The sequence below is a fragment of the Henckelia pumila genome, chromosome 2, assembly GCF_033568475.1.
Source record: "Henckelia pumila isolate YLH828 chromosome 2, ASM3356847v2, whole genome shotgun sequence".
In the NCBI taxonomy this organism is placed as follows: Eukaryota; Viridiplantae; Streptophyta; class Magnoliopsida; order Lamiales; family Gesneriaceae; genus Henckelia; species Henckelia pumila.
This window is the reverse complement of record NC_133121.1, coordinates 12,973,956-12,997,641: the sequence shown is the minus strand read 5'-3', so window position 1 is coordinate 12,997,641 and position 23,686 is coordinate 12,973,956. Positions and strand designations below refer to the sequence as shown.

Sequence of the window (23,686 nt, the reverse complement as noted above, 5' to 3'; positions counted from 1 at the left end):
AATGAATAAGAATGTAGTATAATTAACCCACTCGAGCACTCGAATTTCTGTACACGAGAATAATTATTTATCATGATGTGATAAACGGGTGCTTCGACCCTGCAGAGAGGGTAATACCCCCACTGCAGATTCCACATTACCCTCTCTGCAGGGTCGAAAAACCCGTGATAAACATACATACATACATATAATTTCAACACGATTAGGTAAAGGTTCGAAGAATGTGATACTAAATTGATAACATGATAATGATAATGCTATATGGCATTCTTGATCATGAATCATGTTTAAATATTTGTCACATATTTGCTCCATTTTCATTATAAGTATTCTTCACTCTTTTTAGAGTACATGCCCATCAAACTAACTTCCACGATGAGCATCAATATATATTTACATGTACACCGAGCACAATTCCGTCATATTCCAGACCAATATGGCACACCGGAGGCCGGAATCCACGAATCTCCCCCGACGAAGTTATGAACGCAGAACGGGGCAACTTCACCAGGGTCACTCAAAGCATGGAAACCAGGCCATTGCACTCTAGCATCCGTAGAAGCCCCAGTCCCAGTATTCATATACTCGGCGTAGTAGAGCGTCGAGAGGGCGAAATCCCCGTCCCACTCCGTCCACCCCTTGCCATCAATCATACCATCCAGGTCCGTCTTAGAAACCACGGTCCTCGAGTACTTCTTCCATGGCCTGCCTAGGTAACTCTTGAACATCCCCTTAACATCGCCGAAATCAGAAGCCGGCACGACTCGGGAATTCACTATAGAAATCCCCGTGTTCTCGTTCGGGTCGTCCCTTCCCTGTGCGGTCACCATGTTGGACTGGTGATCCATCGGCCTGCGAACGAATATGTCGCAGTTCTGGAAAACCGCGGCCGCGTCCCCGAATATGAAGTCGACCGTTCCGTGTATCTCGCAGTCGCGATAAAACTGGCGCAGGGAGTGGACTAAAAGGGTGTCTTGGTACCCCTTGAAGCTGCATTGGTAGAAAATGGCTAGGTCCGAGCTTGCCCTCAATGCCACTGCTTGATGTTTTTGCGGCCCCGCCGTGTTCTCGAATGTCACGCCCCTGGCCCAGAACCCGTCACCCGAAACACCTTGCACACAAACAAAAAACAAGTATAACCACTCAAATAACTATATGTTGAAAGACAAGGGACTTGTACCTAACTCAAACGAAATATTGTCTAAGTCTCAGATCTCGATCTCAGAAACTATATCCAACCGATATGGGACATCTTAACAATATATATTAGTACTTACCAAATGTAGCAGAACTGAAAGTGGTCTGCCCATCTTGCACATTACCATTCTCTGTGACAATAGTCTTGTCCATGCCATCCCCAACCAACATAATGTTCTTCAAATCCCTACCGATCTCGACTTTTTCGTCGTACACGCCGGATTTCACGTATATTATCGCCCTATCGGGGCGATTTCCGCCCATTTGAGCAAGTGCCGCGATTGCTTCGTTGATAGTCTTATAATTCCCGGAGCCATCCTTAGCAACTACGAGATGAGCCTTTGAAGTGGCCGGGTTCCAAGATGTTAGTGGCCCCTCTTCTTGGTTGGAGCCTGGCTTCCTCTTCACCCCTGAATTATAAGGATTAGAGATATGTGTTACACATTTATGAAATCTTGTGTGCCAAGAACTTGATTTACCCCACATGACAAGACGGCAAGACCCCTGATATAATTTATTTTTTTAAAAAAAAAAAATTTAGGTTGATATAAATCTTTTATTATTTATTAAGTGTAGGCATATCTAGAATAAATAACTTGCTGTCATGGTCTATTTTTCAATATACCCAAAATACATTCTTTTCAATTTTTTGTTTTCTTCATCCAATAACACTCTTTGTCGATTTCAGTTTTTTTTTTCTTCTAATTAACCTAACCTGTTAAACATCAAAATTCATATATATTGTAGTTATTATTTTACACACGCAAATGCGTGTCCACGGTTGCTAGTTTAAATGGATTTTTCAATATACTATTAAATAAATTAAAGGAAAAATTTACATTTTGATCTCAAAGTTTGTGATCTTTATGTAATTTTAATTTTTTATATTATCCAATTTTAATCGTACGATATTATCCAATTTTAGTTTTACTTTGTACGTCATCTTTGTTTCTTCCCCATTTTTTAAATTTTGTTTGTTTGTTTTTTTTTTATAATAAAATTTCCAAATTATACTGAAATGAAATCACAACATCTATAAACAATTTTCAATTTATAATCCTCTAGCAATATTATTTTGAATTTTTTAAATTTAGGAGCATGGTGCTGCGAGCATACACTAATGTAGTGAACTTTTATCAATGGCAATGCTTGTAATAATAAAGATTATAATTTCGACACAAGAAATAGAAGGTCTAACGACCCATCTCGCTTATAAAAAAAAAAAAATACTCTAGATATAGATCAAATCAACCCATTTCAATTCATCAATCAAACTCACCTTTTGTCCTCCCCTTCTTTGGACTCATTTTATATTTCCCATACACAGCCAATCCCTCCCTGATCAAATAACCCAAATCCGGGGCCTCCGACGACAGCAACCCCTCCTCCGCACAAGTGTTATGGCTGGCCAATGCAGCACTCAACCAAGTCACGCCGTCATCGTGGCTACAATTCCGATCGGCCCCAACTATCCGGGCCAGCCTCGGCTCCACGTCACGATACATCTCCAAGCAATCGCCCACGACCCCGCGGCCGCCACGCCCGTCCCGGCTAATATCCGCCCAGCTAGCTATTGCATGCAGCATCTCCTCCCTCACCATTTTCACCACTCGAACCAGCTCTTCACTGCTGCAAGAAACATCGACGGCACAGCTTGCAGAGGCCAGCAGAAGAAGAAGGAGAAAGGTGGTCGAAAATGAAAACATTTTTTTTTTATATAATTAAAAAATCGAATGAATTAATGCAAATTAGATGATCATTGAATGGGATCGTACGTATATATCGATCGCGCGGTCCGTAAGCTTATACACACGTATATATGGCCATGTGTCTTCGTGTTGGAGCTAACTTGCTGATATTATTGTGCGTGGCTAGCTTCGAAATAAGGATATTGCATTTCATCAATATCGTCGAACAATGAATGCCAACTGAGATCTGTTTGAAATAAATATTTTGGTCAGTGGACGTCAAATTTTATTTCGATTCTTGTGTGTGTGTGTGTTTTTCCTTTTCAGGTTTTTTTTTTTTTTTCATATTTCATTAATGAAATGTGTACATAAAGTCATATTATCATGCTCGGGATCCTATGTTTGTACAAGCGCGACTACACAATGAACTCTTATAGAAACTAGTACACTATATGCATTTTCGAATTGAATTTACAAAAATGGTTAATCTAAATTATTATAAAAGTCGTTTGTAGTTCATTTTAAACTATTTCTAATTCTTTCGGTTTTGCTACAAGGATAGGGACATCCATATATATATCAACAATTTTGATGCATTGAATCTTGCGCAATGTAAAAGAATTATTAGACGCAATATCACATTTTTCGGACACACAAAATAAAATAAAATAAAATCACATTTTAAAACTTAGAATATTATTCTGTGCATCCATTCGAGTTATGAATGTATATACAAAAGCTGCATGTCCATGTCTCGTCATGAGTGTGAATGAAACAATTAATATGCTTCTATGAATTAAAAAACAAATCTAGAAATGCATAACAAATATATTATATAATCAAAATTATTAGTTTGAAAAAAATGAAATTACGTTGAAAAAGTTAAAACGATTTGACGCACATACATCACCTAGTGTATATTTTAAAAGATTTGACTTGCATTTTCAAATTTTAATAACGCTTTGACAAGAACTCATAATAATATATGATATGTATCCGTCACAGGATTAACCACCACCTCTCAGTTCGAAAAGTTGCTCTATTCAAGAACCTCTGGAAAGGGGCGGAGTCATCCTTGGCTAGGGTGGGCTCCGGTCCCACCCAAATTTTCAAAAAAAAAAAATTTAGTAGTTTTAAATTAAAAATAAAAAAATTTAACCCCATGTAAAAAATTTAAAAATAGAAAAATCTATTATATTTTTTGGTTGATTTATTGTCCTAGGTTTTAAAATTATGTGATTTGAGATAAATTTGACAAGTCTAAATTTTTTTTGAATATTTAGTTGTGATAATATTGATTTATGATACATATGAATTTTCAAGTTTGGATTTTTACCCTAAAAACTATTGTTCCGAAATTTAAAAAAAATAATCAGTTGGTTGAAAATTGAAATATTTGAGATCTTATTGACTTTGAAATTATTATTGAGCTTGCATTGCGATTTTTCTTGTTAAAAAAAACTGAAAATTCAATAATTTTGAGATTTGAAAAATGAACGTTTCTTGTAAATTTTTGGGATGAATGAAATTTTCTAATTAGGTATTTCAGAAAATGAAGAAAATAAAAATTTAAAAGTTATTTTTAAACTGAAATAACATATATCGACATATCAGGGGCAAATATCAATTACAGTTTAAATGAATAGAAAATATCAATTTCAATCAGAATAATCTAACGAGTTGAATTCATCTGAAAAATAGGAGTTTATTCAAAATTTTGGTTTTAGATTTTAAAAATAATTAGTTAGGTCGCTTTGGTTTCGGTTTTTAACGTGATTGTTTTGTTTACTGAACAAACCTAATATTTATATAAAAAAATTAATAATGTTAAATTTTTCAATAAATTTTTATTGGACAATATAACTAGATTTGAAAATATATATTCTAATAAATAATTTAAATTTATATAATTCAATTTTTAACTATAATTTTTGAAGTAGAATTTGATTTTTTTTTTTAAAAGATCGAGATCGTTTAATTTTATTACTAATCAAACTAATAGTTTTTTTTTTATTTTTTTGGTGTTCATATATAGTAAAGTTTGATCGATTCGTTTTACTGAAAAAATGTTAATTCGATTTTAGAAAGTTCGGTTCGATTTTAACTGACTTTTCATACATGTATATTATCTAACACGAAGCGGAGCCAGTTAGCCAGCCCCAGGTATTTTTCAATCCTAGCTCCGCCCCTGCCTCTGGATTTTTGTTTATTAAGTAAAGTTTTGATCTTATTCATCTTCTTTGTCTAGAAAAATTCAAGCAATGCATTAATTATCAAATTCAAAGTAGATCAGTTTTTCGTAAAAATATTGAATAATTACTAGTAAACGATTTGCACGAACAAATTAAACATGAAAATGTACCGGGTAGCTTGTAGTGTTTGTTGAGTAGATTTTAAGAACTCGGTTTGCATTAAGAGATCTGATTTTATTTAGAATTTTGGAAAGTGTGGGTGTGGCTACAATTTTGTTTTTGTTTTTTTTTTTTTTTGTTGAAAACTACAATTTTTGTTTTTTAAAAGGTGAAAAGCTTAACTTCAAAACAAAACAAAAAAAGGTGAAAAACTCAATGCTAGCGTCATATTTTGATGAGTAATAAAATTTATTTTTACATTAGTAATAGTAGTACTAAACAGATAACTATAAGCAATATTTAAATGTTTAATTAATTAATATACCAAAAAAAATGATTATGTATTTATATTTGTCATAAATAAAAATAATCAAATTGCTATCTCCCAGGAAACCGGTGGAATCGCACAGATCCGGCGGCAATGGATGCTCTGCAAGAGTCAGGCTGGGAGGAGCTGAGGAAAGAAGCCCGGAAAATCGAAGGCGATCTCGATGTGAAGCTCTCCTCTTACGCTAAGCTTGGTGCTCGCTTCACACAGGGAGGTGAGTATTTCTCGTTTTTCGATCCTCTGGCATGTCGATTTGCTGGCATTCTTTCGTTGTTCGTTGACTATTTTTTTTGTTCCCTCGGTATAACTTCTGATCTTGCTATAGTAATGTGAAGATGTTGTATGTGACGTTCTGTATATGAACTTGTGATTGCTGATTTGGTTTGAGTTCTGATCATTTTTTTCCACCTGATTGCTATTTGGACATTGGTACATGAATTTAATTTAAGTATCTTGGATTTAAATGGGGCTGCATTGACGTGATTTGGACTCCTAGTGTGAGTTGATTTGGTGATTAAGAAATTGAGAAGGAAAATTAGGGCAAAAAACTCCTAGTGTGAGTTGATTCGTTGATTAAGAAATTGAGAAGGCCTTTTGCCATTTGTGATACAGCTGGAGGTATCAAGATAATTGTCTGACATAAGAAGACACTTTCCCATGCTTCATGTGATTGTTTCCTAAGTCTAAGGATTTATGTACTTGGTTATTTGTGCTATCTGTGACCATGTTGGGAGAACGTAATTCTAGATTTTTGGCTCTTCAAACACTTGCTTTGTATATTCATGTTTATCATTTAGCATGGTGCTTGTGTTTCTGATGCTTTCGTGTGTTCCCAGGTTACATGGATGCCAGTTCACCGACTGTTGGGTCCAGCAGGTCATGGAAGTCTATGGAAATGGAGATTCAATCATTACTTGAGAAGCTTCTGGATATAAATGATTCGATGAGTAGATGTGCTGCATCTGCTGATCCGACTACTTCAGTCACTCAAAAACTTGCAAGGCATAGGGACATACTTCATGAGTTTACCCAGGTTGTTTACTGCTACTTGTTACCCGGTTGTTTTGACCATGATCTTTTGATTTTCACTTATTGCCTTCGAGCTGTATGCTAAGCAACAAAATGGGTGAATGCTGTTTGCTTTTGCTATTCTATTTCCTTCTCTACTTAAAAATGATGTTTGCTTTTGCTATTCCATTGCCTTCTCTACTTAAAACTACAGTGAAATACAGAGCAGCTACTTTCAGAGTTGAGATGCTCATATCATCCTAAGTTGCTGTTCACTAACCCTTTTGTGATCTTTGTATCTAATAATTTTGAAATCTAAGTGTGACAAATATTCAGAATCTGTCTAAGGATAGTCAACTTTGTCAGTTTGTTGGATACTCATCAAACACTAGTACCATTTACGTTGCATCAATATATTTATACATTGTATGTTAATATGTTGTACTGCTTTTCTTGAAATGGTTGTTGACTTCTCATTCCTGAGAAATGTCTTTAGGCTAGAAGTACTTAACTGTGCCACGGTGCTCGCGCGTTGTGGTTCTGTGCTGGAGAACTTGCTGTGACTATCCTTCAATTCAGAGAAATAACTAATAAAATGCCAATATACAATACTAATTGAGAGAGACCAAGTCCCTGGATACTTAGAGCGTATTTGTTGTGTCTCGGAGAAGTAAATAAAGAAATTGCACAACTCCAACAAGGGAAAAAAAAAGAAGGGGGTGGGGGGTGGGGTGGGGGTGGGGGTGTGTTGCAGAGCCCTTGTCCTCTACAAGCGAACATTTTCTCATGTCCTTGGCACCTGCTATCCTTCAATGAAAACTAGTGTCCCTTGCGCCATGCGTGCATACAAATTATTTTTTTTGCTGGACCCTCATATTGGTTTTATGTTGGTGGTATTGACATCAGATACTCTGTAGGAATTTAAGCGTATTAAGGGAAATATTATCTCAATGAAAGAACATGCAGAGCTTCTCAGTTCTGTGAGAGACGACATTAGTGAATACAAGGTGAGAAATCTAAGATTTCTTGACTTCTGGTTGTGACAAAATTGTTTCCAAATGCCTTTGATAGCTGTAAGTTTTATTTTATGCAGGCATCTGGGGGTGGATCTCCAAGAATGCAGTTGCTACGAGAAAGAGCAGCCATACATGGTAGCATATCTCATGTAAGATTTTGAAATTTACTTATTATGGTTTCAACATTTTTAATCGAGAATTTTGGTGACAGAATAGACAACTTGTTTGTGATGGTTTAATATGACTTTGAATTTAGAGGAGCTTCCACAATGTTATGGATTTGGCCATCCATACTGTACTATGAAGAAAGCTAATGACTATATTGGCTGTGAGGAACAATAGATAGTTATAAACATCAAATCCTTCTGGATTTATTGGATGGGGAATTACTATGTGTGAATTAGAACCTCACCTTTCATATTCTGACTTCATCACCACCATACATGATTATCATCCACTCTGAATTCATATTAACATCCATTCAGAATTCATATGTACTTGTCAGAATTCATGTATAGACAAATATAAATCAATCTGAATTCCTAGTATAAAAATACCGCTGGCCACTACAATAATCAGTAAATATGCCTGACATGTAGAACTCTCTGTTATGAAAGGCAAGCGCCTGACATGATTGGACACAACAATTGAAAGCAGCGGTCACAGGGTAAAGGTGGAAGCATAACTTTAGAAGAAGGTGACTTTTTAATTTAAAAATAAAAATCTGAATAAATGATTTAATTTGTACATATGGAAAAAAAAAAGGAAGAAAAAGTGATGCTCCTACCACAGGGAATCAGAATATGTAGTTGGTTTGGCCTTGGGATTGACAATCAGAAAGAATATTAGAGTTTGAATCTTAACTGTTGATCTTTCTTCTATTCTCTTGACATTTGGCACTATTCTCTTTGGCATCTCTTCGTGTGGATGTGGTTGCTCAGCCTATGCCGTCCAGCATGTCCATATTCTGGTTGTATTTAGTTGCCAACACATTAAAATTTGAGCAATATTGGCTCTTGAGCTGGTTGATTTACCAACTCAATAGTTTTGAGTGGGGAAGGAAAATTTTGGAATTTTCTAAAGATATAACAACATTAGTCTCCTTTAGAGGTGAGGTGTAAGAAGATGAGATCGGGCTCGAGATTCTTTATGTTAAGCTCGAGCTTGAGTTCAATTTTTTTTTTTCCAATTGACCTCAACTCATCCCACTCCTACTCAACACTAGTATTATTTAAACTAGTGTAATTAAATTTCATAGAATACACATGTACTCATTGAAAGCAAAAAGAATTACTCAGAGAGTATAATACTATGATAGTGTTTGGAAGAGCTTGTAGAAAGCACTTTTTAGCTTTTATTTTAACAAAATTTCAAAATTTTGTGAAGGGAAAGCTGAGAAGTATTTCTTAAAAGCTCTCCCAAACACTACTTATATTTGCTTTCTATTCTACAAAGTAAAAAGTGAACTACTTTAGCTTTATAAAGTGCTATATTGTTTCTTGGATGTACCAGGTATATTATTGACTTTTGACTGCAATACCCTTCATGCTTCCTTGTGATCATAGCATGAATCTTCCCATGACTTGTTCATTTATAATTTTATCCCGATTGTACTTCCAATTAAACGGAAAAACACCATTGGCGCGTAAGCATCAATAAATGGATCTTGGTAATGTTATGTTGTTTCTTTATGGGCTCACTTGATCAAAGAAGGGACCAATTTTTTCCAGCACTTATTGTGGATAAAGAAGTATTTATCGTCTATATTCCCTAGGATACGTATCAAGTCAATTTTGGGACAGAAGATAAAATAAAATTTTGGTTGCATCTGTGACTCAACATCGGGAATTTATTTGTGGAAAAGGAACCTTCTTATGAATCTACATTATTTTGTCAAATAACTTGTTGAAATAACTATTACGCTTTGTCCATTTCTACATTGCCCGTTTCTTTGTCTCCTTTTCACGTCACCAGTTTTTGTTATCATGATGTCTGTCGTAGTTGTAATGGCTATACGCAGTTTAAACTTTTAAAGGTCGTACATGTTTTTGTTTCTTAAAGGCATTTTTGAACAATCTATTACAGATTGATGATGTTATAAATCAAGCTCAAGCTACTAGGACTGTCTTGGGTTCTCAAAGGACCTTGTTTAGTGACGTTCAAGGAAAAGTGAAACTACTCAGCGACAAGTATCCCGTGATCCGTGGTTTAATCGGTAAGTTTTACAGCAACCATTACTGTGATTCTTCAAATGAAAATTCATATTTCGTGTTTCCAGACTTATCCAAACAAAATTCAACTTTCAGCTTTTCTTTCCGCTACTTTCCACAGAAATCTTGAAATTTTCGAAAAATATCACTTCAGAAATATGTATATCGTAAACCAGTATTTGATATCGTTATCATTCGATCCTCTCAGGTTCAATAAGAAGAAAGAAGTCAAGAGACACTCTCATCTTATCTGCGGTTATCGCTGCTTGTACGCTATTTCTCATCATTTATTGGCTTTCAAAGTGAAGTAGATTTTTGTTTGACTTTGAAAATGATGCTTTCTCCATGTGTAGAAATATTCACATCAAGGTTATTGATTTTCACATGCCTTTTTAGCGCATTATTGTTATTAGCCAAGCTTATGTTTGTATGTTGTATAAAAATCTTGTTTAGTTGTAACATACAAATGCATCACGATATCAATTTATTTTATAAATTAAAAATAAAGAAGAGTTTATAAAAATAATCGAATATGAAGTTCAACTAGATCGAGAATCGAGATAATTGAATGATAATGTTGTGTTTTAAGGATAGATAGATAGATAGATAGATTTAAGATGATGGATTTTTGCTCCATGACTTCGATAGTGTTTGGGAGAGCTTTTAGGAAGCATTTACTAGCTTTTGCTTAACAAATCATTGATTTCAAATTCATCGATCAACTTGAATGAATAAAATTAGAGTATATTTCAAATCCAGTACATTTTGTGAATTTTCAATATAATAATTATGATGAATTTCAAATCATATCATCTATATGAATCCTGATTCAAATCGAATCCATCGAATTCTTCTCTAACTTCACCATTTGACTTGCCTGTGTCACAGTGTGATCAGATTCAAAGTTCAGACTATGAAGGAGTAGCCTATGGCACTTCCTTCTCTCCCTTATAATTAAAATAAGCCTTACATATGTACAGTAGTTATAAATTATATTTTGGTAAAATTACAATTTTATTCACGTAAGTTGGCCTGTTTTTCGTTTTAGTCCTATAACTTTTCAAAGTTTGGTTTTAGTCTAGTAACTTAGATTGTTTTTTGGGTTTTTGTCATTTTTTCATCCAAAGTCATTAAATCAATCGAAATATTAATTATTTGATTTTGATATTCTCCTATATGATTCATTTGATCAGAATTAATCATATGTTACACAAATTAAAATCCATCATGCAAAAATAAACAAACAAACAAAAAGACACCTAGTATTCACAAATCGGGAGAAAACACTTGTCGTTTTGTTTTTTTATTAGATATATTTTAATGTGTAATATAAACTTAATTCTAACTACATGAATCTTATAGGAGAACATCTACGTTAAATAAGTAATATTCGATTGATTTAGTGACTTTCGATGAAAAAAGTATCAAAATCGAAAAAAAAATCCAGTTACTAAACTAAAACCAAACTTTTAAAAGTTATAGGACTAAAAAAATCAAATACAGACCAGCTTACCGGATTAAGATTACAATTTTCCTTATAATTCTTTGAACGAATTATTAATTATATTTCACATTTATATGTATTGATATATTCCAAGTTATTTTGACTGTTAATAAAAATATCAAATTACAAGTACTTGACAATGTAATGTGAAAATTTACTTGATTAATTATAATTATGAATCAATTTTTTAAATTATTTTCGGGCTTCACGTTTATCTTATGTGTTTGTGTGTGTGTGTGTGTGTAGACAATGTAATGGGTGAATGCTTCAATATTTATATGATAATAGGTAATAAAAAAAATCTTTTTCCTGTATTAGATATTTGAATCTTACCTCTCTCTCCTCAAATTCTTGAAAAATTTCATAACATATCGTCAAATTACAAGTATCACGCAGAACCAAACTTCAACAAATAGCTCTACAATCTGACATGTGAGGAGCTCCATGAATGTCCGTCTAATACTAATTTTACACCACAAAGCAATCACAGAAAAATGGGTCACTGTGGCCTCAGTAAGATGATCACACGATGATGTCCAACTCGAGTCTCGCTTATCCGACCAAGGTGGCGAAGGACCTGCGAGGCCAAAAGAAAGGGAAAAAAAATAGAGCTGTTCATGTCTGATGAAATCAGCGATATGCATTAAAGGGGAAGGGCCAAGAAAACATGAAAGCAAATAAAATTGGCTAATCAAGAGCAAAATAGTGGAGCAAATAGCTTAGGAACAAAGCCTTCACCTAAGCTGAGATACATTGTGGAAGGACATGGATCAAACCAGAACCTTAAAATAATCAGAAGAATCCTAAGAATCTTATGAATAGTTATTAAAAATCATGCGTGTTCGTGAAACGAATAAGAATCACTAACCGTCAATATTGCTTTTCCGGTATTGTCAAGCTTCATTGCAGGCCCTTTAACATCAGATTCCAGGAAGAAGTGTTTTCCCTTCACTGCATCCATCGTTGCAATGTCACGTAATTCCTGAACATGTTAAAAAGAGAAATCAGTATTCGTTCACCAAGTACACTGATGACCCAACAAAATTGAAGCAGACACATGAGAAAACATGTGAGGTATCTGATAGGTTATATCAGGTCTATATCATGGACGATAAAATTTGAATCTCCTGCACTCAATTTTAAATCGGATAGGGCGAGATGTATATTCCATTATAGGTCCCAGAGCTAGAAAGACTCGCATCTCTAATCGATCTCTTTCCTACCCGGTTACATCCTTGAAAGGAACACTACTGGCTTAAATGAAGAGAATTACTTACCAGAGCTCGGTCCAAATTATTCTCCGTCAGCTTCACAACACAAAAGAAATTGAAAATGAGTCAGCATTGAAGACTTGTTTAACTTCGTGAGGAAGAGGAATAAAAAAGAATTGTTAAAATAACCTTTTTCCTTGGCGCTGTAATAAGCTGGGCATTTGCCTCAGCATATGTCACCATATCACCAATTGCAGCATTGACCTTATCCAAAGTGAGCCTTTGTTTCATGTACCTACAGGTTACTTACCACAGAACCATTGTTATAAGGCACACTAGATATATAATGAAATTTTAAAATAACCTTAATGTGGTATAGTTGTTTGTTTAGTTCAGATGCAGTGGAACAATAGTGTGCCCAACATGTACGTCACTTACGATGGCAAGGAATTCAGTTCATCGCCAGTAATATACCACATTGGAGGTGGAACCCGACCCTTTTTCACCTGGAATCAAAATCCAGAATTATGAAAATATTTTAAATTGTTGATTTGTTTACCGCATCATATTTTCAGTGTTTCATCTCGTTCCAGGGGAAAAGAGACAAGTTTTGCTAGCTCAAGTGATGGATCCTTCAGAAATATCCAACCTCTGTTGGTTTTAACAATTTTGAAGAGTGGCACAATTGAAGAAACCACAGAAAATATGCTGAAGAAACTGACTCAGTTAAGTGACAGCTCTGATAAAAAGGAATAGACGTGATTGATCCGCTTAACTTTGAGAGAATGGAAAAGGCAGGCAACAACTAGAAAATGACAAACTAAAGTTTAATCACATTTTCTCCTCACTAAAGCTAAAACAAGGAGCTAATAACTGTTGCTGAATCTATATGCAGTACAATTCAGAAAACAGCTTCAAAAGTCTACAGCTAGTTGATCAACTCAAGTTGAGTGTCACACTATCCTGGCAGTGCAACACAATTATATGACAAAATCCAAACTTGAATTCAAAGATTAAAAAACCTTGCATCATCACATCCATATAATCAGAAACTCATTATCATTAATATAGCGGAAGCATTTTACATAGTAGAAACATCATTGCAATAGATGGAAACAAATTAAACAAAAAGCTGCATAACATAAATCATTATAAAAAAAGTTTAATGAAGGTCGACGCCTCTAACACATTTTACTTCAACTTAAGCATCTTGATGAATCCAAAAATTTGAACAGCCTTTCTTGGGCAAAATAAATGAAACACAAACTTTGAAACAGGATGATAAGCAATAAAATCACTTTGTAATTAGTTGTAAGCCTTCTTTTGGTACAATCAAGTTACAAACATGTTGCTTTAAAAACATATTACTTTAAATAAATCAATACCTCCAAAAGTATCATTTCACATCTGTAAAGAATTTTCTCAGTTAGTTATTCGGATAGTTACATACATACAGCATATGACCACCTCTATGTTAAAAGGTATCATCTTAATGTTTTGAAATGTCAAACCATTACATAACATGACAGGAACTTATGCACATTGGCACAATAAAAGCTAAGGTTTGCCTTTGATGCGAATTGATATAAAACTAAACTGTTTATCCCGTCAAGTACGCCACAATAGAAGTGGTTAATTTATTTACAACGAGGGTTCCAACTATTTATCCCACCAGATAGAGAAGTATAGAAAAAATTTTGTGGTCAAAACCATCAAATCATCTTATTCTCAAAATGAGAATTTGAAATGATCAAAATTTGTGGACTTACATTGAGCTTTCTGCAGTTGACTTAATCAATTGTGCTAAACACCAAACTAAAATAATGAACATATTTCACTGACAAAAATTTGAATGGGTAAAGAAAAAAAAATGAATTAGATTAGAAATATAAAATATGTGAGAGGCTCCTCACTTTGGGTGCCGGTTCCTCAAGTTTTAAAGACTCGATTCCATGATCTAGTTGACTGATCTCTGGTTGCATGCTATAACAAATAACACCAAGGAAGGCAACAAAAGATCACAGATTAATCCAGCAGGAAGATAAATTTGTTGCTTCAACAAATTGTAAAATACCATTTGCTCGTATCTGCATAGATACTAGTAATTCTTTCAGGTATATAAGATGGAACACAAGCTGAAATGGTCTCCAATCTCTTTTGCTGCCGCAAGGCTGCCTCTACTAATTTCTGCATTTACAATGAATAAATTACTGAAATCAGTTCACAATTAAGTTTGTCATTCCTCTTAGAGTTCCAGTCTGAACTTTTGATTTTCAGCTTTCATGCTTTAAACAAATTTGTAGATTGCTTTACATCCAATCATTTGGGCAAAAAATGTCATCATACAGAATCGTCGATGGTTAGATCTAAGTCAAATGTCCATTATTGATTAATCTTACAAATATAAGGCTGCCTCCATGTGAAACTTATGAAATGCCATATATGACCTTTTCCATCTGAGTGTCTTAACTCACTGAAATACATATCATCTGAAATATAACCCCATCAGTGCCACTGATAAGTGACAACATACAAACCCCAAAAAATATCATACGGACCTGCCAAATCGTCAATGCCAGCTTCGATTCAATTTATTTTATTTTAATGTAAACACAGTTTGAAATTCAAATCCATTTGTCACAAAATTCGGCACTACAACATGTAAGAAGAATTAAATTCAATCCGCAAAAGCATTTTCCATCTTAGCTAATATTCAAGCATGAAAACAAGCTAAGAAATACCTTAGCTTTAGGGATGGCTTGAGCTTCGTCCCTCAACCGATCCTTGATATTTAAAACCTGAATCTCCATACCTTTCAATGCTGCATCTATGCCCGACAAATCGCTGATGCTGCTGGCCGGGTACACTGTCCGATTTCAGAAGGAGAAAAGACATGAATAAAAGAAATCCATCACAAAAATCAAAATCTGAGAAATCGAAATTCTCAACTGTTTCGAGCAATCACAAACTGCTGGAGCTCCGCAATTCGAGAGTTGAATTGGGAAATGAGAGAATCGAGAGAAGCTCCAGCTTCGTTCACATCCATCTTTATCTATAAGTTTCGCACTTCATGGACGTTGTGCTAATAGCTATATTCTGCTTCAGCGTGAATATTCTGGCGGGAAACAACTTTTTTTGAATATATATATGTATGTATATATCATAATCACGAAACGCATACTTCGCGTACATACACTTATAATGATATAAAGTTTTTATTTTTTAATTTAAATTATATATTAATTTTAATATCTTAATGGTGAAAAATATTGAAGAAACAAATACTGAAAATTATTTTAATAAAATGGAGAAGTTGATTAGTAGGTTTGTGGTATGAATGTGTGTGTTGGATATTAAGGAGTGAATTTGTGGATTTTTAGGACTAATTTGGATATGTGTATCAAATATTTTCTCTTTTTTTGGTTAGAATGCTTGTAATTATAATTTTGGAAAAAAGACAATTTTGTTTGAACACTTGCTTACTAAAACAATTTTTCTAAGGGATAGATCCATTATAATATAGTATATTTATATATATGTATGTATAAAATTTTGATATGGTGAGCAACCATCATCGTTCATAAACTTCTAAACGAGCATCAGTTATATATATATATGAGGACTTTTCAGCTGTCCAACCAATTTTTTTCACCTCGTCCCTGATCACTAAAACCCGGTACCGGGTTTTAGTTATTTTTTTATTTTTCGCGTAACTAAAACACGGTATCGGGTTTTAGTTATCGGGGACGAGTTGGGCATCATTGGTGGGGCAGCTGAAAATTTCTCATATATATATATATATATATATATATATATATATATAATTTTAATTAATATTTTAGATGTACGTAACGGATACGAATACCTCATTGATACCTTAGATTTTCACGTGAACCAGCGTAAAAGCATTTAATGCATTTCATGAAGTGTCCAAAATAAGCGTCTAAAATATCACTCTTGGATAATAAGATTTGATCTTTTATTTAATAAATATGTGACATAAGAATCTATTTTAATTAATTTGTAATGTAATATCATATCGATTATTAATTAAATCGAATAAAAACTAATTAATTCAATTAAAAATTATATGTGCGCAATAATAGCATACAATCAGTGTAATTTGATTATAATAGATAAAAATGATTTTATTTATTTCGATAAAGTCCAATCTAAACAATAAAAGAAATATATTATAAAATACCATAAATGTGAAAATAATTAAAAATTGATCCAAATAAAAATTTATTCTAAATTATTACTAAAAGTTTTATAAGAAATCAATTTTAAATTTGTTTTAAAATTATATCATAATCTGCAAAATTTTCACTCAAAAATTAATTTAACACTGAAAATTTTCACACACAAAGTCGAACTATGCACACGAGGACACTTAGCGAATATTATGTAAATGAGTTGGGAAAGATAATCGTTATAATTGGATTTCTAACTTACGACTTCATTTCAAAGACTTTGATGTCAAATCACATATGAGATACAATTTATCGAGATATTGGCTTATGATTCAAAGGAAGATTATAAAACAAGCGTGTGTTAGTGTAACGAGGCATTGCATGTTACTAAAGACTAAACATGAAAAACATTTTTAGTTTTTGTTAAATTTTAATTATACCAAATCAAAACATACCTACGCAAAATTTAAGTATAAATCCATTATTCTTGGTAAATTAATTTTTTTCGATTCTCTCAAATATATATACCATTCAAGTTTAATATTTTATAGCATATTTTTAATCAATACATTAATTTAAACTAGTTTGAAAAAACGTACAACTATTTTTAGATCAATTAAAACTTTAAAAGTTAACTTTTATTTATAAAAATACCACTTTACTTTTTAAAAATCAAATGTTAAATTAAAATTATATATCTTCAACTTAAAACTTTTTTCCATGCTTGTTTTGCGCATAATGTGATCAACATAACGTTGACTGCTTTTTGCTTGCTTTTGCCAAATCGAACCTCTCGGTGGACAAAATAGATTTATTAAACTCAACAGAGAAACAAGTGTTAGAAACATACAAACAGAAATAGAACTCAGATGATCCATTTGCATCCTCAAAATAGAACAAATTGTGATGACAAAAAACAAGAATGTTGATGACATTGGTTACATCATTTCACATGCATGAGAAATCCCAATGTTAAAAGTAACGAGACAGGGGATTGGAAATGGTTTGACAGGACTAGCTACGGGCTGTTGCATCAACGAAAGTTCAACCAAAAGAAGAGCAAAAGTCAACTACAATTGATTCAATAGCAATAGAAGTTGAAAATAAACTATGGAACATAGCATCCATGCCCCCTTCTCCTACTAGAATAAATTCGAACTTCACATTTAACTACTAAAAATGTAATCAAGAACGTCTCTTAAGAATGAGAATGCATCCCACAATGAGTGAGACTGTCTTAAATAATGGGCTGACCTTGTGAAGGAAATCAAGAGCTATCGGGGAAATCAGATCTGCTAGTTTGGGAGTTTGTCAACTTAACAAAATGAATCACTAGAAGAAATTTGGGAGCAGGTGCCTGTAAAATGAAGCAGCAAAATGATCAGCAATAGCTTATCACGGGAACGATAATACTAGAGTTTAATACCCGTGTTGCATTCCAAGAAGCCCATAGCCCTAATGCCAAAACTCGTTAGATAAACCATTTTGTGGCCCCTTGCTTGATACAATTTCTGAAAATGAATCCACCAATTGCCCAGCCAAACTATTGGGATCATCGATTAATGTTTGTATGAAAGTGTTGACCACTCTGCGCTCCTGCTCGGTTGATCTAAGACTGAACCATGTCAGAAGCTTTAGCCTAAAATCATGTTTAATGTGACCCTCACATTCCAGCCAACGTATGATCTTGACGCAATATTCAAAATTCTCGTCCAAGCATCCCGAGTCATTTTGGACTTGGAACGGGGATCCATTTGTCAGAGTGCTATCAGAATCCTGCAACTCTCCATTGGTGCTACGTCTCCTCTTCTTTGAGGCAGTTAACTTAGAATCAACAGCTGGTACATCCCCATGTTTTTCGTGATTCCAATTATGAGGGACATCACTGTCATGCGACCTTGCGACACCATTTCTTTGTAGGTCATGAGAAAAGGTGTAATTATCCACCTCAACTGGTTGCCCTAAAGTGCATCCATCACCTTCATCCCTAGATGACTCAACTGGAGGGGTAAACTCCACATTCAGATCAGGAACTGAAACATTTAAGTCAAGTTCACGAGGAATAGGCGTCAACTTTTTTTCCTGTGGAGTTTCTGGTTTAACAGCATCACAACCACTAAAGCATTTCTCAATATCAATTTTACGGAATGAGTCAAAATACCCTTGCTCTTGAGCCCATGCAAGCCTTAAGATTTTGCCAAGGTCTCGAACCTTGAAACCTGAGTCTGATTCAATGTCTGATCCATTTCTATTCTCTTGCCTGGAACTAGAGCTTCCTATATTGTGTGAATTCTCCTTTTCAGGACTTCCTGAAATAGAAGTAGAGTTTCTGTGAATTATTTCAACACTCTTCGTGAAACACTTGGCTTCAGAGTGGCCAATGTCCCTAGTGTCCGTATAAGACACTATCCTGAAGGAGTACTCTGTGCAAGGCTGCAGATTGGATACCCAAATCCTTCTCTGATCTCTTGGAAAGACACAAGCAGGATCTTTGGAGTACGTCTCTTCTCTCGTCTTGCAATACCAGAGTTTGTAGCCCTTAATATCATCATCTGGTGCTGTAGAAAATTCAATCAATAGAACCACAGCAGAAGAAGAAGTCACTTCTTCAAATAGGAACTTGCATGCTGCAGGAAGTGAACCCTCTGCCGGGGGAAGAAATAGTTAAACAGTTGCTTACGACAATGTAATTTTCTCATTATTTCACCAAAAAGGAATACAGTATTACCAATAGAATTGAGTGCTGAGGCGGTAGACTTTGAAGATATCCATTCATCAGCTTTATCAACTGCAAGAGAGCATAAATTCTGAACATCAGCTGCCACAGAGAGTCTACTCACAATTCCTCGAGCCATCTTGGCTGAAACTCCATCAACTGGACCCACATCTGCTTCTAACTTGGCTTTGGCTTCCTTAACAATTTCATGCAGTTCACAGAATCTGGAAGTCCCATCCAAGAGCCTGAAACTTAGGAATATCCTATAACACAGGGCATCCACACGGCGAGCATCCTTAGCTACCATTAACTGTTTCTTCCAGCATCTGACAAAGTAGACCACATATTAAAAATTCCCAACTGATATGAGATCGAAGAAAAGAAAGGACTTGAAGCATGTAATTGGTCTCTGAAAAACAAAATGTAATTGTGCACAAGTTCTGCTTTAGGAAATCAAACTAACCAAGCTGCTCAACTTCCAGATCAAAAAAGTGCTTGCAGCAAAATTTTATAACATTACAAAGCAATCCCGGGCACCTATTATAATGTCAAGCTTTTTAAAAACCAAACTGAACTAAAAAAATGTCTAGTTTTTAAAACCAACTCAATTACATTCTCACGCCTATCACCTAGCTTCTCGGAGGTGTGGGAGAGTAAAAAAAAAAGAATAAATAATAGGAGTCGGTGACACTCTTTCTTATATGGTATTTGCAGCCAACACAAAACAGCTTACCCAAGTATCCCTGAAACTTTGCCACAATTAGCACAGCAGTAGCTTCCATCCAACTGCATCAATGGTCCAAGATCGACGACCCCCACCTTACCACGTTGGAAGGCACACTCAATGTGGCAAGACAAGCCACAAGAGTCTCCCACACCAGATTCAGATGTACATTCCAACCAAAGACTTGGATCCTTGTTGTCATCAAATAAATGACAAATGCAGCAAGAGCACCTCTTGCAAAATGTGTCATCCATTGATAGAGTAGCTCGACATGCAGAATTTTTACAGATCCATGCATTAGAAATTTTGAAATCAACACATGGTTCTGGACTCGGCAAAATTCGAACAGGGTTTTCCCCCTTCCGCTGCTGTTTCCTGGACTGTTGATGCTGATCTTTAGGACTTGAAGATGCTCGTTTGAGGTCATGTACTTTAGTTGTTTTCTTACAAGCCTTGGAAAGCGGTTCGGCCATTATGCACTTCTGAAGCAAAATCCTTCTTTAATTCATCAAGCAAATCCGAAATGTACTTCCCTTTGATCTATTCTCAAGCCTGCTCGTAAATTCTTGAAGCATCATTTCGCAGATCAAGTTTCACCCATCAACTTCGCAAACTCTTGCGTGTACAAATCTGGATCAAAATTGTATTTCAACTTAATTAAGAGTGCATCAATGTCACTGGCATCATGGCAGGAATCAGATCTCAAATGGACACATAATAACATGAATAAATGACAACTGAAAGCAACTTGGCATTTCAAGACGATCACAATATAATTTTGGAAGCATTCGTTACATCCGCGAACGAAGATAGTAAAAACGTTAAATATATCACATGTTAGTAATTCATATCCAGGGGATATTTCTCCAAGTATTTTATTTTAACCTTCAATAAACCAACTGCTAAAATGAATGTAAGCATTATCATCGAGACTTGTTCTTATAATAAACGATAATAGAATGTTACGGCTACCGGCTATCGAGGATTAAACTTTGTTACCCTTATTCACGCACAAAAAACATCACCTTATGCTTCTCAAACATTTAGCACCAATTAGTATATGACTAACTTTGCTAAGCTTCACTAGATTCAGACAAGTTCGAACTTACAGATATTTTCAAACTTTATTCATACTATATTACCAAATTTCACTAGTCAGCCAACTATACAATAACTTTAGCATCTGGTAAATCTGAATACACGACAGAAGTAAAAGTAACAGCACGTCATGCTTAATCAGCAACTAGAAATCCCATGCTGAAGCATCTTCACAAAAATAAGTCATATCGACCGTCAAGGCTCACAATCCATCTCAACTCTAGTTACAAACACAAGGGTACAGAAACATGGATGCAATTCTCATTTTAGCTCGTCGCAATGTAAAAAGTGAGTTGTTCTGTAGAGATTTACTCAAACATAAAACTTGAACTGAAGGATGAGTGGCACTGCATTTTGAATGCATGAACAGATGGCACTGAAACAAGAAATACAATAGCACCACGGCCTCTCAAACAAATCCAAGTCTAAACTCGTAATGAATGTCTGGAATCAATTCTCACAGATCAACCATTTTTCTCTCAAAATTAAAAGCAGTAACTTAAGAAGCATGGTAGATAGCAGAAACCTCAATCTGCATAGGTTCATCTAAAAGAGAGAAAACATGCTTGAATTCAATGGCAGCATATGCATAATTGCTGTGACCGCTGGCAAGGGGAAACAAGCAAGAGGATGACCCCCTCACTTGAAAATTTAATATTTTTAGGTATAATTTTCTAAAAGGTGAAAGCTTTATATCCAGAATGTAGTAAATGCCACCCTCACCAACCATAACTTCATCTAATAAATTTTGGGCCAGGCCATCATAACAAGAAACCAGTAACACTCCAATGAAAACTCAAACAAACCCAGCTGGAAAAAAATCTTATTTGATATTCTTCCGCAAAGAACATTACATAAGCACACATACTTGAGATAAAACAGCCGCAAGAACGTGAACAAAACCACAAATTCGGCCAAAAAACTATATAATCAGCTAAAACACATCCAAACCACAAAAAAAAAAAAACCATCAAAAACATTATTAATTCCAAACAAACAAGAAAATCACCATGGAAGACCAATGCTGACCCGTTGCTGCAGCTCTAAACTAAGGCCCTAAACCCCTGCAGACACACCCAAAACAACAAGATTCAGAAGCGTAAAAATCATGAAATCTGCAGCACAAATAACGTTATTTCAAAGGAATTAGAAAATAAAAAATCATACTCCTTCAAGAAAAATAATAAAATAAAAATAAAAACCATACCGCCGCGGCTGGCGGGTGGTGTCGGAATCTCTCTAGGGCTTGAAAAATTGAGGTAAATAAAAGGGAAATCAGAGCAGAGATTCGGAGAAAGACAGATCGATTCTGCCTGTACATTTGAAGACCAGATCCAATAGCCCAAAGTAAACCTTTATTGACTTATTTATTAGCACACATTTTTTCCTTTAATTTTATCTATCTACCCATTGTATTATTATTCCACGAATTTAATATATACCTGTTAGGATACACGTATTTCGTGTTTGTATAATCTATTTTTTTAATAAAAATAAATAAATAGTGAAATAAAAAAATACAAAAATAAATTTTCGTATATAAATATCTACCAACTGAAAATAAAAAGATAAATATGATATTTTCGTAATTAAAAAGTTATCAAATGACAAAAAATATTAGTCATAAGAATGTATCAAAGTCACGTTCATGTTTAATATGATATGTTGAATTAAATTATGATAAATTTGACATTGAAACGACAGATCATGACACTAAAATAAATCAAATTTAACAGTATAGTATAAAAATATAGATTAATAAAATCGACACGTGATTTTCACGTACTTGAAAATTTAATTATTTGAAGAAAAAAAAAAAAAAAATTGTAACATAGAAAAACCATATGAGTTTTTAAAAGGCTGAGAGAAGTTGTAAAAATGTATTTGGATAATTTGATAAAAAAAAAAAACAGATAAATGATTGAATATGAAAAAGAAGATAAATCTATACTATATTATAATAGTTCAACCCCTTAGACTAACTGATTTTGGTGTGTCAAATTGAAACGACCCTGACTCAACATAAGTATTAATTAAATAAAATGCGGATTTTTCAGAAAATTTTATAAAAATTTCGGCATGACCTATTTGTTTAAGTGAAAACCCACATGTCTCATACAACAAACAAAATAAAATGAAAGAAATAAACAACCGATGATACAAGTGAACTAAACCGAGAAAATAACGAGAACCCAAAGAAGAGATTCGACATAACAAATATCCAAAAGTGTTTAAAAATCTAATGTTTACATGCACCAAAACAATTCTAACTAAACATTACATATACATTTGACAAATAAGCAAAATAAATGCTTCATAACATATAAATTCTAGTAACTATGCGGAAGACGAGCATAGGTCGGAGGGATGTGTCGTGCCCGCATCGCAGTCCACTCGATAGTCTTGCCCCTCGATCTAAATGAAATACTCCTCACCTGAAAA

The 23,686-nt window shown here is 34.3% G+C and overlaps 4 protein-coding genes across 5 annotated transcripts; 1 reads left to right on the top strand and 3 right to left on the bottom strand.

Annotated features, from left to right (window-relative positions):
* Positions 1 to 419: 419 nt before the first annotated feature.
* On the bottom strand, positions 420 to 2,903 carry LOC140884583 (probable pectinesterase/pectinesterase inhibitor 36). The gene is made up of 3 exons (XM_073291374.1): positions 2,501 to 2,903; positions 1,278 to 1,607; positions 420 to 1,111 (listed from the first exon to the last, which is right to left on the bottom strand). The coding sequence occupies exons 1-3, from the start codon at positions 2,901 to 2,903 to the stop codon at positions 420 to 422; spliced, it is 1,425 nt and encodes a 474-aa protein (XP_073147475.1).
* Positions 2,904 to 5,598: 2,695 nt separating this feature from the next.
* Positions 5,599 to 10,210, top strand: LOC140883663 (Golgi SNAP receptor complex member 1-2). The gene is made up of 6 exons (XM_073290219.1): positions 5,599 to 5,778; positions 6,401 to 6,597; positions 7,490 to 7,579; positions 7,666 to 7,737; positions 9,674 to 9,803; positions 10,007 to 10,210. Exons 1-6 carry the CDS (start codon positions 5,658 to 5,660, stop codon positions 10,102 to 10,104), a joined length of 708 nt encoding a protein of 235 aa, XP_073146320.1. The 5' UTR covers positions 5,599 to 5,657; the 3' UTR covers positions 10,105 to 10,210.
* Positions 10,211 to 11,650: 1,440 nt separating this feature from the next.
* LOC140885014 (SKA complex subunit 1 homolog) lies at positions 11,651 to 15,604 on the bottom strand. The gene is made up of 9 exons (XM_073291929.1): positions 15,463 to 15,604; positions 15,255 to 15,379; positions 14,588 to 14,700; positions 14,427 to 14,496; positions 12,952 to 13,019; positions 12,703 to 12,808; positions 12,580 to 12,609; positions 12,171 to 12,284; positions 11,651 to 11,879 (listed from the first exon to the last, which is right to left on the bottom strand). The coding sequence occupies exons 1-9, from the start codon at positions 15,557 to 15,559 to the stop codon at positions 11,802 to 11,804; spliced, it is 801 nt and encodes a 266-aa protein (XP_073148030.1). The 5' UTR covers positions 15,560 to 15,604; the 3' UTR covers positions 11,651 to 11,801.
* A 1,942-nt stretch (positions 15,605 to 17,546) lies between these two features.
* Positions 17,547 to 22,591, bottom strand: LOC140880971 (VIN3-like protein 1). 2 transcript variants are annotated; one of them, XM_073285894.1, is made up of 6 exons: positions 22,452 to 22,591; positions 22,254 to 22,308; positions 20,156 to 20,776; positions 19,435 to 19,748; positions 18,133 to 19,351; positions 17,547 to 18,063 (listed from the first exon to the last, which is right to left on the bottom strand). In XM_073285894.1, exons 3-5 carry the CDS (start codon positions 20,617 to 20,619, stop codon positions 18,162 to 18,164), a joined length of 1,968 nt encoding a protein of 655 aa, XP_073141995.1. In that variant the 5' UTR covers positions 20,620 to 20,776; positions 22,254 to 22,308; positions 22,452 to 22,591; the 3' UTR covers positions 17,547 to 18,063; positions 18,133 to 18,161. The 2 variants fall into 2 exon arrangements, with proteins under 2 accessions (XP_073141995.1, XP_073141994.1); XM_073285893.1 differs by having other exon boundaries at positions 17,548 to 19,351.
* Positions 22,592 to 23,686: the final 1,095 nt, after the last annotated feature.